The 21,685-nt window shown below is 41.6% G+C and overlaps 1 protein-coding gene and 1 long non-coding RNA gene across 5 annotated transcripts in view; one reads left to right on the top strand and one right to left on the bottom strand.

The window, feature by feature from the left end:
• Window positions 1-318: 318 nt before the first annotated feature.
• CUNH21orf62 (chromosome unknown C21orf62 homolog) overlaps window positions 319-21,685 on the bottom strand; it is a 38,775-nt gene continuing 17,408 nt past the window's right edge. For 2 of the 4 annotated variants that reach the window (XM_033755901.1, XM_010608655.3), the window contains exon 2: window positions 319-1,065. In XM_033755901.1, coding sequence (XP_033611792.1) covers window positions 339-1,055 — 717 coding nt within the window. In that variant the 5' untranslated portion in view covers window positions 1,056-1,065 and the 3' untranslated portion in view covers window positions 319-338. Of the gene's footprint in view, window positions 1,066-1,403; window positions 1,604-21,685 lie in introns of those variants that run through there. The other 2 variants (XM_010608654.3, XM_010608653.3) reach the window with 2 other exon arrangements.
• Window positions 15,952-17,250, top strand: LOC104851453. The gene is made up of 3 exons (XR_777226.1): window positions 15,952-16,114; window positions 16,677-16,700; window positions 17,084-17,250. It is a non-coding gene; the product is annotated as an uncharacterized LOC104851453 (long non-coding RNA).

Genomic DNA, 21,685 nt, shown 5'->3' with positions numbered 1-21,685 from the left:
ACTCCAGCTTTTTCTACTTCTGATCTGACAACTCTTCACAGGCTCCAGTTGCAAAGATCTAGCCTCTAGCTGATCCTCAAGACATGCCTCCAGACTAAATCATCTGTTTGGGGTTTCTTTTTACTTTCCTTTTCAAAATAGCTCCCAAAATTGAGCATCCCAGTAGAGCAGATGGAGCTGGCTATTTGTAGGAGTAGCTCAGTTGCAAATTTGGGGAGTGTAGGGACAGAGGCTAAGTTGTGAGTAGGGGTACCTGTCTGGTGGCCTTGTTGCCAGATTCCTCGTTTAAATGGTGCATCTGTTGCCAAGGTTCCCGGCTTTCGGACACAGTTACAATATTAGTAAATGATAGTAACAACATAGCTTTTGTTGTTTGGCATTGGGAAGGCTTTAAAGTGAGAAAAGTCAGGCAAATCATTGGCAATGCTGGCAATGTTTTCAATGCTATATGATTTTAAGGATGAGTCCCTGTTGAAAAGAGCCACATCCAGGAATGAAATATACATACATGCCTCCCAGCCTTTGTGTGATGATGTGGGAGTCGCTGGGGAGTCGCTGTCCCCACCACTGTGGATGAGTAAGCTCTGCTCTGGGAAAGGGTATTTGGCCTCTGTGCTGATTCGAAGCCTCTTCAGCCCACAGACAGCCAGGTACTCGGTGGGGAGGGTGTTGGAACTGCACAGAGAAAGCTTCAGGTCCTGGACCGGTGTGAAGTTCAACAGGCGGCCCAGCACAGATGAGTCCGTGAACCAGATGGTCAGATGGCCCTTGTAGCTGGTTCGCTCTGCTGCAAAAGGCAGGATGGTTTTACAGCTGCACATCAGGTTGGCCAAACTGTAGTCACAGTCCCGGATGTCTGCAGAGCAGCTGCAGTTCCGGATGGTGTTTTCCTTTGTGAAAATTAGCGTGCTGTTCTTCTGACCTTTGGTGAAACAGTCAAGCGCAAAGATGCCCAGGGCGCCGATCAGAAGGAGGCAGTGTCGGGAAGGCAGTGCCATTCCCGCCCAGTGCGGGCCAGCGTGCTCCTCCTGCTTCTTCTTCAGGGGCCAGTTCATTGCAACTCACCTGGAAGAAAACATGCAGTTTGATTACCGCAGCTGCTCCATAGAAATACACAGCTTGTAGAAAAGGAGACCCCTACGCAAGCAGTGGTAAACTTTTGTCCGGTGTGGGCAGGCAAAAATGTTCTGATCTCAGAGGCTCAGGAGAAGCAGCAGCCAGACTTTTGAACCCTGCTAAGCTGAGGTGTACAACCCCCAGTGATGTCTGCTGACAGTGGTATAAGGCGCCGAGAGAGCTGGAGTGGGTGCCAGCAAGGAGCTCTACATCTGATCCAGGGGCAGACGTGCAGAGTTATTCGAGCCAGCATGCTCACCAACCATACAATTACTAGTGTGCCGTACCCGTAAAGCCTCAACACACACCTGCCCTCTCCCTCCGGTGGGTTCTGACTTCCTGGAATTCGGGAGACAAACAGTTCCTTGTAAGATTCAGCTTCCCACACACTGCCTGTTAACATTGCATGGATGCCAATGAAACATTTAGTTAATGATAAACTTTCATGTCTGCCTAGACAAATGCACCCTCCACCCCTCCCTAAGCATATGAATTTGTTTACAGATCCATGTACCCTTTTCCTGGTCCCCTACAAACGTATTGTGTATCAGTCAATTATAACTTTGTTAATAGACAATGAAAAAACTAATCACCCATCAATATTATTTCTTTTTATTTTAATTTTTACTAGTACATAGTGATTGCATTCCTCATGCGGAGTTGGTACATATGCATAAAACACTTTAATTCTTTTTTCATCCTTTCCCCTCCTCTTCCTCCTCTCTCCTTATATCTCTCGGTCCCCTTTCCTTTCACAAGAAGATCTGTTTCCCTATTTCCTATTGGCTCTCTTTTATTTTGTTCTTTAATTTATTTATATTTTGGGTCTCATATAAGAGAAACCATGTGATATTTAAGCTTGTACATCTGATTTATTTCACTTAACACTATGGTCTCATAATGGGAGGACTCAAATTTATCCTTCTTTATGGAAAAGTAGTATCCATTATATATAAATACCCCATTTTCTTTATCCATTTATCTGTCGATGGACATACAGGGTGTTTCCGAATTATGCTGCTGCAGATGTGGGTATGTGTGTAATATGATGTCTTTAACTCTTTGGGGAAGATACCTAGAAAGGGAATAGCTGGGTCCAATGAAATTTCTATTTTTAATTTTTTGGGGACTCTCCACACTGGTTTCCGTACTAGTTGTACTGGTTTACATTCCCATCAACAATGCAGATGTGTTCCTTTTTCCCCACAGCCTTGCTAGCATTTGTCAGTACAGTATTTGATTGCTTTTTTTGGTACCAGGGATCGAACTCAGGTCCTTCTGCTTGCAGGGCAGGCGGCGGCACCACTGAGGTAAACCCCCAGCAGTATTTGATTTCTTGATAAAAATCATTCTTTGTGGAGTAAGATGGAATCTCAGTGTTGTTTTGATTTGCATTTCTGTAGTGACCAGAGATGTTAAACATTATTTTCATGCATTTATGGGCCATTTCTATTTCTTCTACTGAGAAGTGTCTATTCATTTTATTTGGCTATTTTTTGATTGTCACTCACCAATATTAAGTGTAGTTATTTTGATTTATCTGTTCCTATCCCCCCAAAATATTATGAATTGACTTTGTTAAATAATTTTATGGGGCCCAAAACTACATAATAAGATAAGCAGCATTGAATGAACTTAGTAAAGTAGGTAAGCTTTCATATTTTAAGAATAACACCAATGTGCAGTTTAGAGAAAACATCTTATAGTGCCTGGCATACAATAGATGAGTGGTCTTAGTTTTTGGTGCCACTGGACTAAGACAAACATTACTGCAGAAGACATCAGATTTCAGTTTCAAAACTTGATCAAGTTTCTCCCAGTTACCTGGTGATCGAAGGCAAAGACCAAACAATACAGTTCAGTTAATCTGTATTTACTGAGCAGCATAGGAGACTGTGACTGTGTGGAGGCATTGACAGGGTCCCCACAGGAAGGGCCGTGGAGCAATAAATGAAAGGATCCTTCTGAGGAGTTAAATATGTGTCCACATAGTATGGTGACCTCAGAAAAGAGGCCAAGCAGACATGCAACACTTAAAGTGCAAAATTAGGCCACTAAGTGACAAAGCATGGCAATAGGAGATCTAGGAAAGTCAAAGCTAAAAATGCCAGGGCTCAGGCAGACAAAGAAAGTCTATCTGCAGATGTCTGGAATGCAGGGAGGATAAAAATAAACTCAGCTAAGCAAGTTTGAATAGAAGATAAGATTTTGATTTCCAGCAGTTGTAATTGCATTTATACATCCATCTGTCCATCCATCCATCTGTCCATCCATCCATCTGTCCGTCTGATGTAGATGGGGGGAGAGATGTAACTCCCAAACCTGCTAAGTATCCGAAATGTGAGTTCGTGTTCTCTAAAACTGAAGAATGAATTTCAGGAACAACAGAGATTAAGAGTAGGGAAATTTATTGAAACAAAGCTTCTGTCTAAAAAGTGGGTTACCTGCTCAGCCAACTTCTCAAAGATGTTTTATGGGATAAAGCCATGAGATGAGGCGGATTCAAGGTGGGACAAAACTATAGTGAACTAGTGAGACTACAGGTACAGTCGCTTAGGTAATATTAACCCAATTATGTCAAGGTGGACAAAACTGTGAACAACCAATAAGATTGTGATGTGTAGTCACTTAGGTAATATTGATTAAATGGGGATCCAATAGGGAAACAAGTCATGTAGCGAGCACATAGGGAACAAGCAAGGATTTTAGGTGGTAAGGGGTGGGTCAGGGATCTTTCTTGGAAGATCTTTGTCCCCTACCCAGATGATTGATACCTATTTAGAATATCAATCACTGCTATTCATCCTTAGGGGAAGTACATGGGTATGGTAGTTTCTCTCTTCTTTTACAGTGCTGGCTTTCAGTGAATGTGTCTTGATTGTCCTCCATGTTGGCTTCTTGAAGGCTGTCCTGCCTGACTGCCTACAAGATATGTGCTAAATTTAGCTATCTACAATCCATCCATCCATCCCTCCATCTCCTATCTATCATTCCACCCATTCATCCACTCATTTATTCAACGAATGCTTATAGAGAGTTATTAGGTGGCGGGCACTTTGCTAGTCCTAGGGGCACAGCCTTGAATCAGACAATTAAGGCCCAGCCCTCATGCAGCTTATATTCTAATGGACCTGATTCTGCTTTTAATGGGCTGTGCCATCAGACATCCGAACCACACTGGGCCTGTGCCTGAGGACCCAGAAGCTATAGCCCTGGCAATGAGGGAGGAAGGCAAATCCATACGTGGGCTGTGTGCTAGGCCTTGGCCTAGGTCAAGCAGAAGAAGCAGAGATAAACAAGAGCTAAATTCTGCCCCGCAGGGGTTTATACTCAAAGGAGGAAGACAAACAAGGGTGAACTAAGAAGGGATACATTAAACATAGATGTGATTATAAAGCACACAGCAGACAGACTCATTAAATTCCACTAAGGAGTCTGGATAAGGTGTTTTATAATGTTTTGTGTTCATTTTGAAGTTGACAAGGGCTTTTCATAAAGGATTTACTAACAGGTACATTTTAAAACAAAAATAAAAACAAAATAAAAGAAGTTTTAAAACAAAAACAAATTTTTTAACAAAATAAAACAAAATAAAGAAGTTTGAGGAACTTGGAACAGAGTTCTCCCTGAACAAAAGCTTAATGATTCTAAATAGCATTAGAATGTGTTGGTCAGTACCCCCCCATAGGAAGGAACCAGGAAGAATTCAGTAATTTCAAGATAATTTTAGATGACCACCTGTCCCAGATTCCATCAGAGGTTTCTGGGACTTCATGTCCCAGTAACCCTGCCTTCACAGAACTAGGGATACTGTCAATCCCCCTGGCCCTCTCTGATTGCAGACTTAAAGGGAAAGGGAGTAAGGAACATTAGCCCACAGACTAGGGAGAACATTTCCACCTCCTCCTTTCAGATGTGAGATTGCTCTGACGAATGCAGAGAAGGAGGCAGGAAGGGGGAAAATAAATTGATCTGCAAGCAGGCATGAAAGTCTCCAAAAGGATTCACAAGTGACTCCCAATGCTCAAGGGCCTGCCTGGACCTCTAGTGATCCCTTCTAGCTGGACACTAGGGAGCCCAAAGGCCAGAACAAGGAGCCCACATGCTAAGAAGCTTTACTAAGGGTGCACTGGTTGGGATAAAAATCCCCAGTATCCAATTTATTGGAGTCCTCACAAAGATGTCAGCTAGATACTGTCTTCCTCCACTTTGCAATGGATTTCTTTCTTTGGGTTTATTGAACATAGACTGTGCACACCCTACTTTCACTCTGAATATGTTCACTTGTGGGCAGATTCCACTCTAGTTATGCAGAGTGGGCACAAATACACCCCATTGCCCATGCCTCTGCCCAGGGTGGGCTGGGGAGGGACTCGATGTGGCGTAGCAGGCAGGTCTCAATGATGGAGCACAGGAATAGTAGGGATGCAGAGAAAATGATGTGCCAGTCAAGATAGGCCAGAGGGCTCCAGCCCAACAGAACCCCAACTGTCTTTTCTCACTCTCAACCCCAACTCTGCTGCTTCAAAGAGCATCCATCTCTGTCCTCCTTTGGGGTTTTTCAAATTCTTGTCACCCTACTCTAATTGTGTAAGTTTCTTTTCATTTCCTCCACCCAAGAAATATTCTCATACTCAGTTTTATGTCCTTTATGAAATTTATCATGACATCATCCAACTCTGGGCATAGTTCGATGCAAACTTAACATCCCATGCAGTTTTTAGTGTAGGGATGATCATCCTGAGTATGAGTATTAGTTTAATGTGTCAATGACAGGGCCATGATTCCTATGCCTTGCTGCCAAACAGCTCTCATTTGATTTGTACGTCTCACTGCTAGATGGCTCTGGTTTGAATTCGATCCTCTTATGTTACAGAGCTAACCTGCATAGACTCTTATTAGTATAAGACACTCAAACAAAAACAGTCATTGCTATTTCATGGCTAGGTTATTCGTAAGCTCAGTGGTAAAATTTTCTTTTATTACTGCTTTGTTGCTCAGTGGTGATTCTTCTCATTATCCTTTGTAAGGAGTATTTAATTTTCATATATATATATATATATATATATATGTATGTATATATATATGTGTGTGTGTATATTATTACCTATTTATTTTTTAATTTTAAGAGCATTTCAATCCTATAAAAATTTTACCAGTACAATGTCAAACACAGTAAAGGGTTGCTTCATCAGATGATCATCTGTAATTATATCTTCTCAGAGGAAAAGATCACAATCTACCTATTACTCTTCAGATGTTGATGTATTACTGTTAGATGAATGTAATCTCGTAGTCAATACATTCAATGAACATAGTACAGGTTTGAATATGAAGGTAGGAGATTAACAAGAAGAATGATAGGTGATAACAGAAAGAATATGATCGGACATGAGCACGCATGAAGCAAGACTTAAAGAAAAACAATCCCTTCCCAGACTTGGGCAGGCCCCTACCCCCCGCCATCACTTCCCTCCCTGTAGCTGTAGCTCCTTGTTTGGGTACAGATAAAATTGACAACTGTGTCCTGCAAACAAAGTCTATGACACTCTGTTCCCATAGGACTCCTATGACACCATGCTCTTGCAAGGCGAAGTTACAAAACTTTCTGCCCTTGTCCTGTTCTGGTAAACTCAATCGCTACGTCACTAGAAAAAAAAATTGTGTACATGCATAACAACTATAACTTCTCTTTGTTCAACACTCTTCCTTTGGACAGGAGTCTGTTGGGCCTTTGTACACCTGAAACCTGACATAAAATCTTCTTGTTTCAGTCTGTGGCTCTCTCCATTCTCCTCAACACATAAAACTGTGAAATGAGGAACTTGTAATAAGCAATACTAATTGCGGCGATCCTTTCGTGTTGTATAAATTATTTGTATCTGATAATGTACTCAAAATTATAACTGAAGAAACAAATAGATGAGCCATAGAATGAAGCTTTGGTACAAAAAGAAAACATCACCAGTGCTGGGAATCTGTTACAATCAGCAAAATGAAAATGTTTGGGTATATTAATTATGAAGACAGTGCCATTACCAGATAATAGATTGTATTGATCTGAAAATAATATGCAGGCCAGTGGATGTATAAAGAATGCCATACATTGTGGTTGATTTTTAGCTATTTTTGAACTGTTCACATTTCTCTGACAATACCACAGGCAGAACTAAGGGTCCCTTGAATAAATATTTTAAATCATGGGGCCCAGGGATTTAACTCAGTGGTGCCATGCCAGTCTTGCAAGCGCAAGGTCCAGAGTTTGATCCTTAGTATCAGAAAACAAACAAACATTTTTTTAAATCGTGGAAGAAATTATTAGTACATTCAAGAAAACTTGGAAAAAATGTAGTGATAGATAAAAGTATGATTTTATAGCAAGAACATCTGTATTTTCACTGATGCATTGAAGGAATATGGCACAAATATAGAATAAAATTACATAAATTATGTTTGCCTAATGGTTACATCTATGATTTACATGTGTGTGCTGGAAAAAGGGCAAACTCTTGGATACACAGGTATTCTGATGATGTTGTTTTGAAATTAATGAACAGCATATTATATGAACACTGCACATTATATGCAAATAGTTATTATTCAAATATACCCCAGCACAAGAAAAACAAAGAGAAACTTATTTTTTTCAGCACAGTACAGCCAAATTGAATATTTTTACCATTACAATCAAAGTCAAAGCAAAAATGTGGCAAAATCATAAACTCTGAAAATCCTTCAGGTGTAAAACTTTCTAAATGGATTAATAAAAGAACTGCTTGTATGTTAACTACTTATAAAAATCATACATGTACATTTGATTGAAAGAAAACCTGGTAATATAAAACTTAACCTTGTTTTTGATTACAATAATGCAAAGAAAGGTGTTGATTTAGCAGACCAGATATTATCATATTACAGCTCCTTAAGGGAAATGTTAAAATGGCAGAAAAAATTATGGGGCTGGGATTTAGTTCAGTGGCTCTATACCTGCCTTGTAAGTGTAAGGTCCTAATTTCCATCCCTGGTACTGAAAAAAAAAATGCAGAAAAAATTTAAAAACAGTTAATTTGTGGTGTAGCAGTTGTAAATGCATATTATGTACACCAGCAATGGGGTGCTTCTAAGATTTAGAATTTAGAGAATTAATTATACTCAAAATACTAACCTGAGAAGAAAAGGCATGGATTACTTAAAAATTTACTTAATTACTTAAAAAATTACTTAAAAATTACTTAAAAAATTCATTTTATAGAAGCTTATTTAGAATTGGCAAGAAACAGATGCAAGTGATGTAGAGAATGATGTCAAACACTATCTGAAAAAATAGGTGTCACTGTGGCCACAAAAAAAAAAAGCCAAATATGTTACGGTGATTTGCGCACTCTGCACAAATCAGCCACCTTTATGTATAAAACATTTTAAAGAAATTCACAAATATATAAAAATTTCTTTTAATTTAATGAGATGGCTAAATTTTTTGATCACTGTAATAATTTTAATTGGTATGAATAGTGTGAATATTTATATTTGGACAGTAATTATTCAGATTCAAGCAACTAGATTCGGTCCATTTATACACATTTTATTAATTTTATTAGTAAAAAGGCTGATAAAAGTGATTAGATCCATTTGTACCATCAGTGATACGAGAAGCTCAATGGTTCAGTCGTGTATGTACCAGTCACACTTGTATCAGCGGTGCTTTGAGCTGGTGGGAGCAAGCTATGGGAGGTTGAGCCCTCAAGGTGGCTCTTTTTTGGCTTTATATTCTGTTTCCAGCACAGTGTTAAGCATATAGCAAAGAAAGACTCAACAGATTTTATCGATTGAATGGGAAAACATAGTTTATCAAATATCAGTGCACCAAAATTCTTTAAACCGCTAGTTAGAAATCCTATTCAGACTATCTTGAGTGAAAAAATAAAAAACTTGACTCACATATGTGAAAAATCAAGGAAGGATTCCAAGTGACATGAAACAGCTACTTAGAAAGAGGTTGTCAGAGATGTCTCCTCATTTCTTAGTTCTTCTCTCTCCTAGGTGGGCTTCCTTCTCAGACAAGCTCACACCTCCTGGAGACAATATAGTTATCAGCAGATCCAGCCTTGTCATTCATCAGCTGAATAACACCCAGATGGGGAAAATCTCTTTCCCAATAATGACAGACTAAAATGCTCGGAGCTCACTTTTGGAACTAATGAATAGGATTAGCCACACTGGAATGACGGACTGAGATTGCAAATAGCAATCAGGGAGCATTACTAGCAAAAGCCATAGTAGGCGGGACGGGGAACGCCCTGGAGACCCTTGTGTGAGCACAACCACCTTATTCCTCTCAGTCTTGGCAAATACTAGGCATCACTTTGTTAACCCAACTTTGATTGTGCAGATTTGTCTCATTGCTGAGGTTGGATGTGGGTTGTCCTTCAGGGGTACATGTGCTGGCAGTTTGATCCACAGTATGGAGACATTTAGAGCTGGTAAGACCTTTAAGGGATGGGACCTGGTGGGAAGTGAATGGGTCACTGAGGGCACTGTCCTCAGAAGGAATTTTTGCTGTTATTGTGGGACCCTCATTCGTTCTTATGAGAGGCTTATTATAAAAGAATGAGCCTGAGTCTTCTTGGAACTCTGGCTTTCGGTCTCACTGTGTAATCTCTCTCCCACAAGCTCCCACCGTATTGACACCTGCCGTGAAGCCCTCACTGGAGTCAGTGCCAGCATCATATTCAGTCTCCTAAACTTTGAATAAAATAACCATATTTCATTTATAAGTACCCAATCTCAGGTATTTCGCTACTGTAACAGAAAATAGACAAATTCACTTGCTTCATGGGATATACTTGGAATTCCAAATGGTCTCCTTTATTGGAATCTTTGAGGATTTTTACAGGTCACACTTTGGGGACTGCACTGGTGAGACATCTTTGCTTGCTCTTCAAGTCCCAGCATTAAAGTGTTTCTTGGGTTGCTCAGACTGTAGCTATTACCCATCCTCACCCCAGAAATACAGATCAGATTTACATTTGAGACTATTTCTTGCCGATGTACCTCATTAATTTCTTTTTTTCTTTCTTTTCTTTCTTTCTTTCTTTTTCTTTTTTTCTTTTCTTTTTTTTTCTTTTTTTTCTTTTCTTTTTTTTTTTTTTTTTTTTTTTTTTTTTTTTTCAATTTTTGTACCAGGGATCGAACTCGGGTCCTTGTGCTTGCAAGGCAGGCCACCGAACTGCTGAGCTAAATCCCCGGCATACCTCATTAATTTCTATCCCTCATATTTTCCCAGTTTCTTCCCTCAGTTTTCCCACTTTTAAAAGAAAAATCACTTCTGGTTTTAAGTTAAGCTCCCTCCTGAATTAAAATTTTAGATCACATTTGATTATTAATTGCTGCAAAGATTTTGAGAATGTCACTAAGCTTTTCTGCAATTATACTTTTTGTCTTCTGTGTTTAGATTACAGAATTCAAAATATCATTATTAAAGACATTTCAAGCCTGTATTGGGCAAATGGTCTGAATGCTGTCCTCCCACGGGTACAGTATCTCCCTATTAATAATCTTCTCATAAACAGAACTCATCCCATTTGAGGTGTTCCCTTTGGAGCCAAGTATAAATATGCTGGGAATAATCCTAGATTGAAAAGGAATCTGTGTGAAATTTGTTCTGAAATAACTGATGTCTATATTTGCTAATTCAGAAGTCTTTGCTTGCATGGACCTAGTTGCTAGTATTCATTACTATTGAGATTTCTTAAACTGCAATAGAAAAACGCCATTTAAACTGATTTGGGATAGTGGCTGTAGTTTTTAAACAGGTTTGGTGATTTAAACACTCAAAGATAATAATTATACATAGTTTTCAGCATCTCACTTTGCTATTTTAGATGCATTGATGCTGAGTTTTTGTCATGGTTCCAGAAGGTCAATCATTGTGCCTTATGATCTGGGTACTTTTGAGACACCTGGTGCCCACCAATACCCAAGTTCTCTTCTTTCTCAGAAGAGTGCTGGACTTCATTTCTATGTGGCTGAGTTCCGACTGATGGAATGTGATGGCAAGTTCTGTGGAGGATCCAAGTACCCTAAAGATGACAGAACTATAGACAAAAAAGCTCAAGTCCCCACATAACTGCGCAGAGCCAAACACACCCTCTTTCCCTAGACTACATTGCAAAGAAAAATAGGTCTTCCTATTCAGAGTGACTGTATTAGTTACTTTTCTCTCATTGCGGAGTCAAAATACCCGACACCCAAGGTTAGAGGGGGAAAGGTTCATTTGGCTTATAGTGTGTAGAGGTTTCAGTCCATGACGGTCTGGCTCCAAGGCAGGGTGGCAGAGGGGCAACAGCTTGTGGCAGCGGAAGCAGCAAAAGCAACAAGAGACCTTACCAGCATCTTCCTGCCCTCTTTATTTGGACTACCAGGATTAGGGCAGTGCCAAACCAATCACTCGCATGTAGTGGTTTAGTAATCACATGCCTGTAATCCCAGCATCACACACTCTAGATTCTCCCACCTATGACTGCATGAGGCTTTACAGGGACAACCAGACCCAAACTATAGCAGTGTCTGATATTTTAAAGTACATCAGCACTATACTGATGAACACAGCAGGTGCTAAGGTTTTGCAACTTGCACTTTAAATCCTCTTCTCAAATGAAAATGAGAAATCAACGTTCAAGGAACATTGTTTAAGGCCGGGCAATAGCCAAAGTCATGGGAAATCAAGAAGGAAGAAGACATGGTGTCTCCTTCAGGGACTTGAAATTTGCCCAAGGAACTTAGGATACACTCTGTGAATAAACAACAGGGCAAATAATTTTAAGGCAATGTCTTTGGTGGTGCTTGTTAAAGATACGAATGAAAGGTTGGGCAGGAAAGGGTGGGAAAGACTCCCAAAGAGGATGATGTTTGGACTAAGCAGAGGTCTTAGGGGTGGGAGAGGTGAGACAATGCAGAGGTTTGAGTCACTTGAGCAAAATCTTGAATGACTAAAGTGCTTGATGTGTTCAGAGCACATATCAGATGGCTAAGGGCCCCATGAGGCTGAAAACATTGGCAACAGAAGGTTAGATAGGTCCTTCCTGGCCAACCTGAAGGGGTTAAATGTTATGTTGGCATCAATTTGTTCACTGAATTCTGCTGATCTTTACCCCATCAATAAAAAATTTTAAAATTCTCCCCAGTAGATATATAATTTTTTTTTAATTTGCAAAGGCCAAACATATATGAGCTACTTACACATTGTCCACATTAGAAATAATACACAAGCAGTAGAACTTTTTAAAAATTGGGGATAAAAAATAAATAAAAATGAATCTTTGCATGTTTTCAGTTCTACCACACTGTCTTGGACTTTGGAACAAGCTTTCACCCTAAATGGTGTCCATACTCACTTTGGAGGTCACTGCAAGGGCCAAAAATGAGGGAGTGACTGTAGCAGGGACATCTGTTCTGATCTGTGGTTGAGGAGGGTAACTGAGGAGACTGAATTGGGGAGGACAAGAGAGATGAGACAGCAAATTCTAAGTTAAGAGACACTTTTGTTTTGTATTTTCTTTGATGATAAGCATCTCTCCACTTGCTGACTCCTAACTCCAGGCTCTCCCGATAAATCTCTTTTAACATTTGGAATCACTAAGGGAATGGAGAGACCCAAGAGAGTAGGATTAAGGGTAGGATTGAGGACAAGATTCCTACTTCTTGTAGGCATGCGTTTTAGACACCTGCCTGAATTCTAAGAGACAGCCAGTGCTGTAGCAAGCAGGAGAGCCCAGACAGGCACCACTGGAAGTACTTGGTATCTCATTCTTAACATCCCAACATGGTATGGCTGGAAAGTTCACTCCTGGAAACATACACTAGGCTCCTTGACAGCCATGAGAGAGGCTGAGTCCATTCTCAGAGACAAGAAGCTCTAGGTGGTTTCATTAAACTGGTGGGAAACCCAGCAGCTAATGAGGATGAGCGATGAGCCAGTGGGAGGTGAGTAGAGCATCTCCCCCGTGCCCAGGATCCCCTTGCTGGGCCTTCCTCTTAATTCTTCCATCATCCCTCCACCTGTTTTTTTCCAGGTGAACAGTGTTGAAAAAAACCTGATCTTAAATGGGATCTAACATCAGCTGTTTAAGCTTTCATAGGAATTTAAACCAACACACCTTGCCCAAAGGTATTTGTGCTTAAGCCTTATCTTTACCTGGTCCTTTGTTACAGGGATAGCAAGGATTCAGCAAGACTCATTTGAGGGAGGAGGGTTGGAGACACCTGCAGAGCGCTCCAGAAAGGAGGGATGGTCACCTGTTTCCAGTGAGGCTCCCGCCTATCCACAGAGGGACAGGTGCTGTCACCCTCCTGGTCTAGGCCAAGAAGGAAGCTAGCTACTCTGTCTTATGTGGCTGAGAAGGTCACAGAGGGTCCATGCAAAGGCATGAGGTTTAGGACCTTGAAAATTTTTTTGAGAGAAAGGATTTTTAGCAGTTTTCTTTCCTTTGGCACCATTCCTCAAACACCCTGCAGGAGGAAGTTTGGAGAGAAACACTGTGCAAGATGATATTTAAAGGAGGTAATTATTTCCTCATTGTCTAATATTTCAAAGCTTACAAAGTTGCAAATTAAGTTACTTTGGGTCTCTCCTCAGTGCTTTCCTTATGTGATAAGTGTTGTCTTCGCTTTCTTCTTTGCATTCCACAACAGCAAACCCTGACACTGGTATGAGCCACTTAATTTTCATATACCCTCATCAGTGTCTGATGCTGAAGTTGCCGCTGTGTTGGTCAAAGCCATTTATTTCCTTTTCACTGTGGCTCACTGTGAGAGGTAGGAACTGAGTTCACCATGATTCCGATGTGATCAGCATTTTGTTTGGTTATGCTGTAGAATCTAAGAGCTCTGTTGTCATCTGATATAATTTTCTCATTTAGAAAAGAGGAAGTAAAAATTCATATCTCGGTGGGTCAAAATTGTGGCAAAATTAGCTTCCAGCGTGCAGTTTGGGTCTTCACAGGACCTGATTTAAAATGTCATTGTGATTGTTTATGTTTAACTCAGTGTGTATTGTTGGGCCAGTCCAAAAACCCAAATTTCATGTCTCTCGATGTGATGATAATCTTACCACACAAGGTTATAATAAGAGCAAAGCAAGATGCATGGGATCATACAGATAATCCACTGGTGCTATTCATAAGTACTATGACTTCTACTGAGAAGTATAGTATGATATCTATGGTAGTATAACATTATTCATAAACTACAATAGTTTTCCATGTGAGGATTACAGTGATAACAGGACTGTAACAGCATGCTCTGTTAGAGCATCCCCAAAACCACCTCAAAGAAATCTAAAGTTTCATTCACCGCATCATTTTATCAAAAGTTTGACTACTGAGCAGACTTAGCATAAAGTAAAAATGCCTCTTCCCTTGATTTTTTTTCCTGTAACAAATTCTATCAGATTTATACCTGTCTTTCTTTCTTTCTTTATTTATTGGTACTGGGGATTGAACTCAGGTCTTTGTGCTTGCAAGGCAGGTGGCAGAACCACTGAGCTAAATCCGCAGACCTTTTTTGGTTTTTTTGAGGCAGGATCTCACTATGTAGTTGAGACTGACCTGGAACTCACTATGTAGCCCAGGATGGTCTCGAACTCACAGTGATCCTCCTGCCTCAGCCTCCCAAGTGCTGGGATTACAGGCGTGCACCACCACGCCTGGCTTACACCTGTCTTCTTGTAAATTGTGGAGTCTAGGAATCAATGAATATAATTTAATTGCCTAATTTTCATTTCTACTAGTTCAAATGTGTATAAAATGTGTGAAGGAATAGCAGCAGTATGGAATATGAACAAAAGAAGTCATTTCTGGTTTCTAAGTCCTACCACAATGAGAGGCAGGGTGAGTAATGACCCCCAAACGTCCACGTGCTAATGCCTGGAGCCTGTGAATCTGGGACCTTGTGTGCCAAGAAGAACTGGGCGGGTGGGATTAAGTTAAGGATCTAGAGATGAGGAAATGATCCTGAATCAACTGGATAGGCCCCATGTAATCCCAGAGGTTCTTGTAAGAAGGACACAGCAGAAGACTGAGAAGACAAAAGCAATGTTACAACGGAAGCAGAGATTGGAGTGATTATAGCCAAGGAGCACTGGTGCCTCTAGAAGCCAAATGAGGACTGTATCCTTCCTAGGAGTCTCCAGAAAGATCCAGCCCTATGGACATCTTTACTTTAGCCAAGTCGGACTGATTTGGGACTTGTTACCTCCAGAAGTGTAAGAAGACACATTTGTGTCATGGCCCACTGGCATTTGACATTTGAAAGATAACTTCTTTCTTTATAATCAAGGCATCGACACAATGTGTGGTCAGGATGTTCCTAATTAGCATTTGCTAACATTTGTTCCTTTTTAAGGACTCCACGTGTTAAACTTGTTTTTGAACCTGCATGGGAGAAATTCAGATAGCCAAAGATCTGATATTATCTGTAGGAGTCACGTGCTTCCTGTTGATATGCCTTTAAAAGGAGCTGTTTCTATGAAATAAACCAGACTTCTCTTGGTCTCCACTCAGGCTTGAGTGTTCTTTCCTTTCTCAATCCTCACTCCCCAACTCAGGCATGTTCGTGTTGTGAAGGCTGGACCGCCACAAGCCACTAAGTTTGTAGAAATTTGATACGATGCCATTAGGAAACAAATACAGGGACTATGAGGAAGCTAAGCCACAACATCATATTTTTGGACCAAACCAACCAGCCTTTTTTTATTCATGGTCTGCAGTGTGTACCTAGTGCTTTGTGTGGCTTATTACATCACTAGACTGAATCATAAGTCACAATGCAACTGTCTTGAGCTCTGTCATTATTTTCCCAAAGATCGAAGCTCCATGATCTCAGAGTAGTCACCTCCACGGGGCCAGCCCAGCCCTGGCTTTTGCATCTGGACATGTCTTGAGTTGAGGAGGTGACCGTCTCCAGGAGGAACAGATGGTTGAGGAAGAGAAAAGGAAGCACGGTGAGGATGTCCCAGGTCATGAGGCAGGGATGAGCACAGGGACTGGGCAGTGACACCTGTGTCTTCCTGGTCCTGATTGTGCCTTGGGCTGAGTCCAGTGGAGGTGTAGGCACAGGTTTCTTATTGCGCCTCAAGAATTCTGGGAAGTGGGACGCAAGTGCCCCTTGCCCTGATGACAAAGTAGGACACTGAGCAGTGGACAGAGGCTTCTCTCAGCTCAGATCTGGCACAGTGAGGAGTGAAGGACCAGTGCACCACTTGGCTCCGGCAGAATAACAGTCTGGGGACACTTCTGGGCACTGTCTTTGGTCCTCCAATTAACAGAGGGTTCCATGGGAAAGGTAAGGGACAGTCAATATCTGACAGTGGTCAGGGACGGAAACACATGAAAGGGTCATTGGGAGCACAGGCCTGAGACTCATGACACTTTAATAAGTGATAGAGACTCTCTTGTAAAGACATAGGGACATGGAGAAGGTAAGGACCTGCCTGAGGCAGATGGGAGCACAGGTCAGCAAAATACAAGTTGTTAGTGCTAATTTCACTTTCTTTGGGTCCACAGGCTCAGGGAGCCAGGATTCTTCAGGTAACAATTGAGTTACTGCTTCAAGATTTATTGATTTAATAATAGAAATGGGCTGAAGTGCTTCAGATCTTCCACTTCAAGTGTTTCTAGTCCAAGAGGAGTAAGAAGCAAAGCACTGAGTTCAGTTGGGTGTTGATTTCACTCACTGCTATGGTTTGGATCTGGGACATGCCCCAGAAGTCTCATGTGTTTGGAGGTGAGGCTTCTGGAAGGTGTTAGAATTATGGAGGTGCTGTGGCCATCAGTGGATTAGTCTATGAAGAATTCAGAGCTGGATGTACTGTGGAAGTGGGTCCTGGTCAGAAGAGGCAGGTCACCGGAGGTATAACCTGGAATTGCATCTCCCTGCTTGTATTTTCACTTTTCTCTCTGCTTCCTGACAGCCATGACGTGAGGCCATGCCGTTTCTGCCTGGGAGCTGGCGGACCATGGACTAAAACCGTGAGCCAAAATAAATTCCCCTTCAATTTGTAAATGTCAGGTATCATGGCTCAGCGATTAGAAAGTGACTAGGACATCCACCAATTCACTGGATTCAGCGGGACCCCTGCTGCTGGTGTGTATGAAAGTCGGGTTTCTGATGTGACAAAGTCTTTGTCTTCTTGCTGGCTGTGATTTCCCCAGTCTTTGACATAGCAACTGACACATGGAGGCCTTCCAGGAATATTTATATTATCTAAAGGAATCTGTATAGTAGCTAAGTCAAAGAGACATGCTATTGACCTCTACTTTCTCTTTTGCCCATTCCCTCCTAGTTTTGTGGGGTGTATCATGTTATCCAAGCAACAAGCAAAACTCATCCTCAGGAGGAATTTCATCACATGGCTTAGCCAAAACAGGGAAATCATAGTCAGTCATTGTATATGGTTGAGAGGGTGGACTTTAGAGCTTATTCTCCAGTGCCATGGCTTTTGAGGATGATCCCTGGCAAAAGTCCCGCGAGACAACCCCAACTTCCTGTAACTTTACCAATGCGCTTAGTCTAGGTTCAAGGCAGACTTGCAACTTCACTGTGACTCTGATGGGGCCACAGGGTGAAATACATTATGCCAGCCTGGAATATGCACTGTGAGCTGAAAGTCCAAGCTATGGTCACTGTTCTTCTGTCTCATGCTACACACTTTCCAAGGGCTGCAGGGAAATAGAGGAAGGGACAGTGTACACTCGTCCCTAAGCAGTCGCAGGGGATTGGTTTCAGGAATCCCCTGCCCCCTCCTGCAGATACCAAACTCTGAAGATGAGTCAGTTCCTTATATAAAATGGTATAGCGTTTGCATATAATCTACACAGACCCTCCTGTATAATTTTAAATTGCCTCTAGATTGCTTATCATACATAATGCTGTATAAATAGTTATAGTTTAGGGAATAATGACAAGAGAAAAGCCTGTACATGTTCATGTTCAGTATGGATGCATTAGTTTCTCCTGTGTATTTTCTGACTGAGCTTGCATGAGGCCATGGATGTAGGACTCGTGGTTACGCAGTGCCAATGCATGGGCGTCTCAGACAAGTGTGAGCACCACCGAGCCCGGGTCCTCTTTGCCTTCTATTGAGGGATTTTCTTTTCAGGGCCTCCACACTGAGCTACATTCCCAGTCCATTTGTTGTTTTAAAATTTTGAGATGGGGTCTTGCCAAGTCGCTAAGAGCTCACATACTGGGTTCATACTCTGATTCTCCTGCCTCAGTCTCCCAGATGCTGGCATTTACAGGCCTGGGCAGCCAGGCCCACCTTCTGTGGAAGGATTTTAATAGTTCATGTTGCAAAACTCCCCCCACCCCAACCTGCAAAAATTTAAGAGTTCAGTCTTGTAAAGCCAACTCGGGGGAGCTTTGCTCAAATCACTGGGCCAGATTCTGCGTGAGGTTGCCAAGTACAGTGAGCAGCACACCAATCTCTTTGCTAGGAGACCAGGAGCAAAAAGAGACTGGCAGGCCTTGAACATTTTAATCACCTGCTTCCTGAGCAATAAAAGGGGAATCAGATCTTCCACTTGCTGTTGCACATTATTACATTGTGATCAAGAACGTTGAATTTTTACCTCAAGATGTAACTAAGGCTTTTTCCTTTTGTCTGTGTTCCTGTTCAAGTTCCAACCGTTTGGTTTTAGAAGAGCATGAACAGAGTTTTCCTTTAGTGGTATGAGGTACAGTGTTGGAACCAAAGGACATTTAAACCTTGTTGCTTTCTTGAAAGATTTTTAAGGGCTTTACAATGCCTCCTGAAAAAGACGACTAAAGGTATTGTCGCATCCTGAATGGGAATGTGGAACCAAAAAAAAGGGTATAAGGTAAAAGTCCGAGGAAATCTAAATAACACTGAACTTTATAATAATAATATCGTGTTGGTTTGTGAAGTGTTACATATGTACCATACTAATGTAAGCTGCTTACTCCATATGGGAACTTTTTGTACTATCTTCACCATTTTTCTGTAAGTCAGAAAGTATTCAAAAATAAGACGTTTACTTAAAAGAGTGCTTCTGGATCTCATTGATGATTCTGAAGATTAATTCTATGGCAACAGCAGCTCCAATAAATAACCTCGGCATCACAATTAGGGCTAAACCAAATGCCCATGAAATGGTATAGACTCAAGTCCCAATGAATTTCTCAGGCTTCTAACCATGTTGGAGTTCTACTTTCTTTACCATGAATTTCAGAGATGCATATGGAAAATATGTACATTAAGCTAGGAAAGGGGAGGCATCAAAGAATATTTTAGGGATGAGTCTTAAGTGTGTGTGGTCTTTGGGCGCCATTGTGTTTTCTCATTCTCTATTGGGGACTTGATTCCTCCCTGTACTGCTTATGGTGTCTGGTGGGCCTGGGGATGATATCTATTTCTTGTCCACTAAGAAACCACCTCCTTGGGGCCGGGGATTTAGCTCAGCGGTTCGGTGCCCTGCCTAGCAAGCGCAAGGACTGGAGTTCAATCCCCGGTACCAAAAAAAAAAAAAAAAAAAAAAGAAAAAGAAAAAGAAACCACCTCCATGCCCTAAACCATCCTCAAATCTCACCTCTTTTATGAAACCTTACTAGGCTAGGGGCATAGCTGACAGCTCTCATTAGAGTCTGTTTTTTCTTGGAGTGCTAAATTAGTACTGTTAAAAATAAACTTTTACATACACGCAAAGCCTACTACGTATTTGTGTTAGGTTTTTGTGTGCATGTGTGTGTGTGCTGGGGATCAAACACAGGGCCTACACATGCCAGGCAAGTGCTTGGCCGCTGAACCCTGTGTGCAAATGGTAAGCCTCTCCAACCAGGCTTCTCTTGTTACTAATCCATTGAAATCATTGTCATCAGTGACTACCACCTCTCACTGTGCCAAATCCAGTGTTCTCCCTGGCTCGTTTCCCCTGACTTCTCACAGTTGCCTACTCCCTTCCTGAGGGAAAGAACACCATTCTCCTACTCTTGTTGCCACTTCCATGGCTACTCCTGTCTCTTTGGCTGCACCTCATCTTCCTACCCTGTCACCATTGCACATCCTCAGCGTGGAGCCTGGCTCTCTTTACTTCATTCATCCATTGCCTTGGTGATTGCACAAAGCACTAACCAAGATAAAACTCTGCCTCCTAGCCCAGTGATGGCGAACCTTTTAGAGCTTTCCATGATGCAAACAGCCCGCTGCATGCCACTACTGTTCTAACCTCTCCCTCGAGCTTCAGGCTCTTACTTGATAGTTCTTCCTGGGGATCTGATATACATTTGTCAAAAATTCCTCTCTTGACTCCCAAGAAAATTCAGGTTAATAGAAAGAGGAAAAATGTTACATACTGTATCAATATTTCACTGTCCCTCAACTCTGTGCTCCCAAGGCTAAATATAGAAAATCATCACTGATGAGAGGTAACGTACTTTAAAATAAAAAGTGAGGGATACAGGTGTGTTGAAGGCTGACTGAAATCATGAATTGTACACGTTTTTAATTATTAATAATACAGGTAACGAGTATGTTATGGTTTATATCTGGATGTCGCCCCAAAGCCTCATGCCCGCAGGAAGTGAAGTTTGTGGATGGTGGTTGATTATTGGGGTGCTATATCTGGTGTGGTGTTGGAAACTGGGCCTGGTCAGAAGAGGCAGGTCAGTGGGTGTGTGACCTGGAAGTGTTTATCTCTTTCCACTCTCCCTTCTCTCTACTTCTGGCATGCCACAGAGGTGAGCAGCTTCCTCCACTAGATCCTTCCATCCTCCTGCTTCTACTTGGAGCCCTCTGACCATGCTAGGACTGCAACTCCTAAAATGTGAGCCACAATAAACCTGTTTTCCTTCAAGTGGAGGTGTTGTTCTCCTTCAAGGTGTTGGGCATTTTTGTCCCAGCAACGAAGAAAATGACTAAGACAAAGGGCTTCTTTTGCGCCAGGTACTGTTCTAAATCTCTCATGTATTTTGCAGCATTTAATCTTCTCAATAAGCTTAAAGGTAGATATGACAGCCCATTTTCATAATGAAGATACAAAGAATTAAACAACATGTCTCACATCCCAGAATGAGTTGGCAGCAGTTAACATCAGAACCCAGACAGGTAGGTAAAGTCTAAGGAGCCACAGTGGAAATTCATAAACAGAAACATTTATAAATTAAATTTTAAAATAAATTTAAACTCATCATCAGAACAGAGGACAGTATGAACCGAGCGTTGCTGCTGCATAGGCCGTGGGACACAGCATAGTAGTTCAGAGAGCTCTGCATCGGGAAACCCTAACTCAGATGTGCACCTTTCTACTCACACAGGGCTCAGGAGAATGGTTTCTCCATGCAGTCCAGGCCTTCAGGTTTGTGCTCAGATGACTTGGTGTATATGCTCAGTCATTTAAACCGTGAGAGTTCATACCCATGATTTTGCCCAGCTGCCCACAGAACAACTGCTTTATCCTCACGTGCCTACCAACTTACTGGCTCCTACAGACTCAGACTGAGCCCCTTTCTTTTACTTTTTCTTTTGTGTATGTGTGTGTGTGTGTGTGGGTGGGTG

Source organism: Fukomys damarensis, unplaced genomic scaffold (genome assembly GCF_012274545.1).
Source record: "Fukomys damarensis isolate Sample0158 unplaced genomic scaffold, DMR_v1.0_HiC HiC_scaffold_24, whole genome shotgun sequence".
NCBI lineage: Eukaryota > Metazoa > Chordata > Mammalia > Rodentia > Bathyergidae > Fukomys > Fukomys damarensis.
Note: the sequence above shows the minus strand (reverse complement) of the source record. Positions and strands in the feature narration are given on the sequence as shown.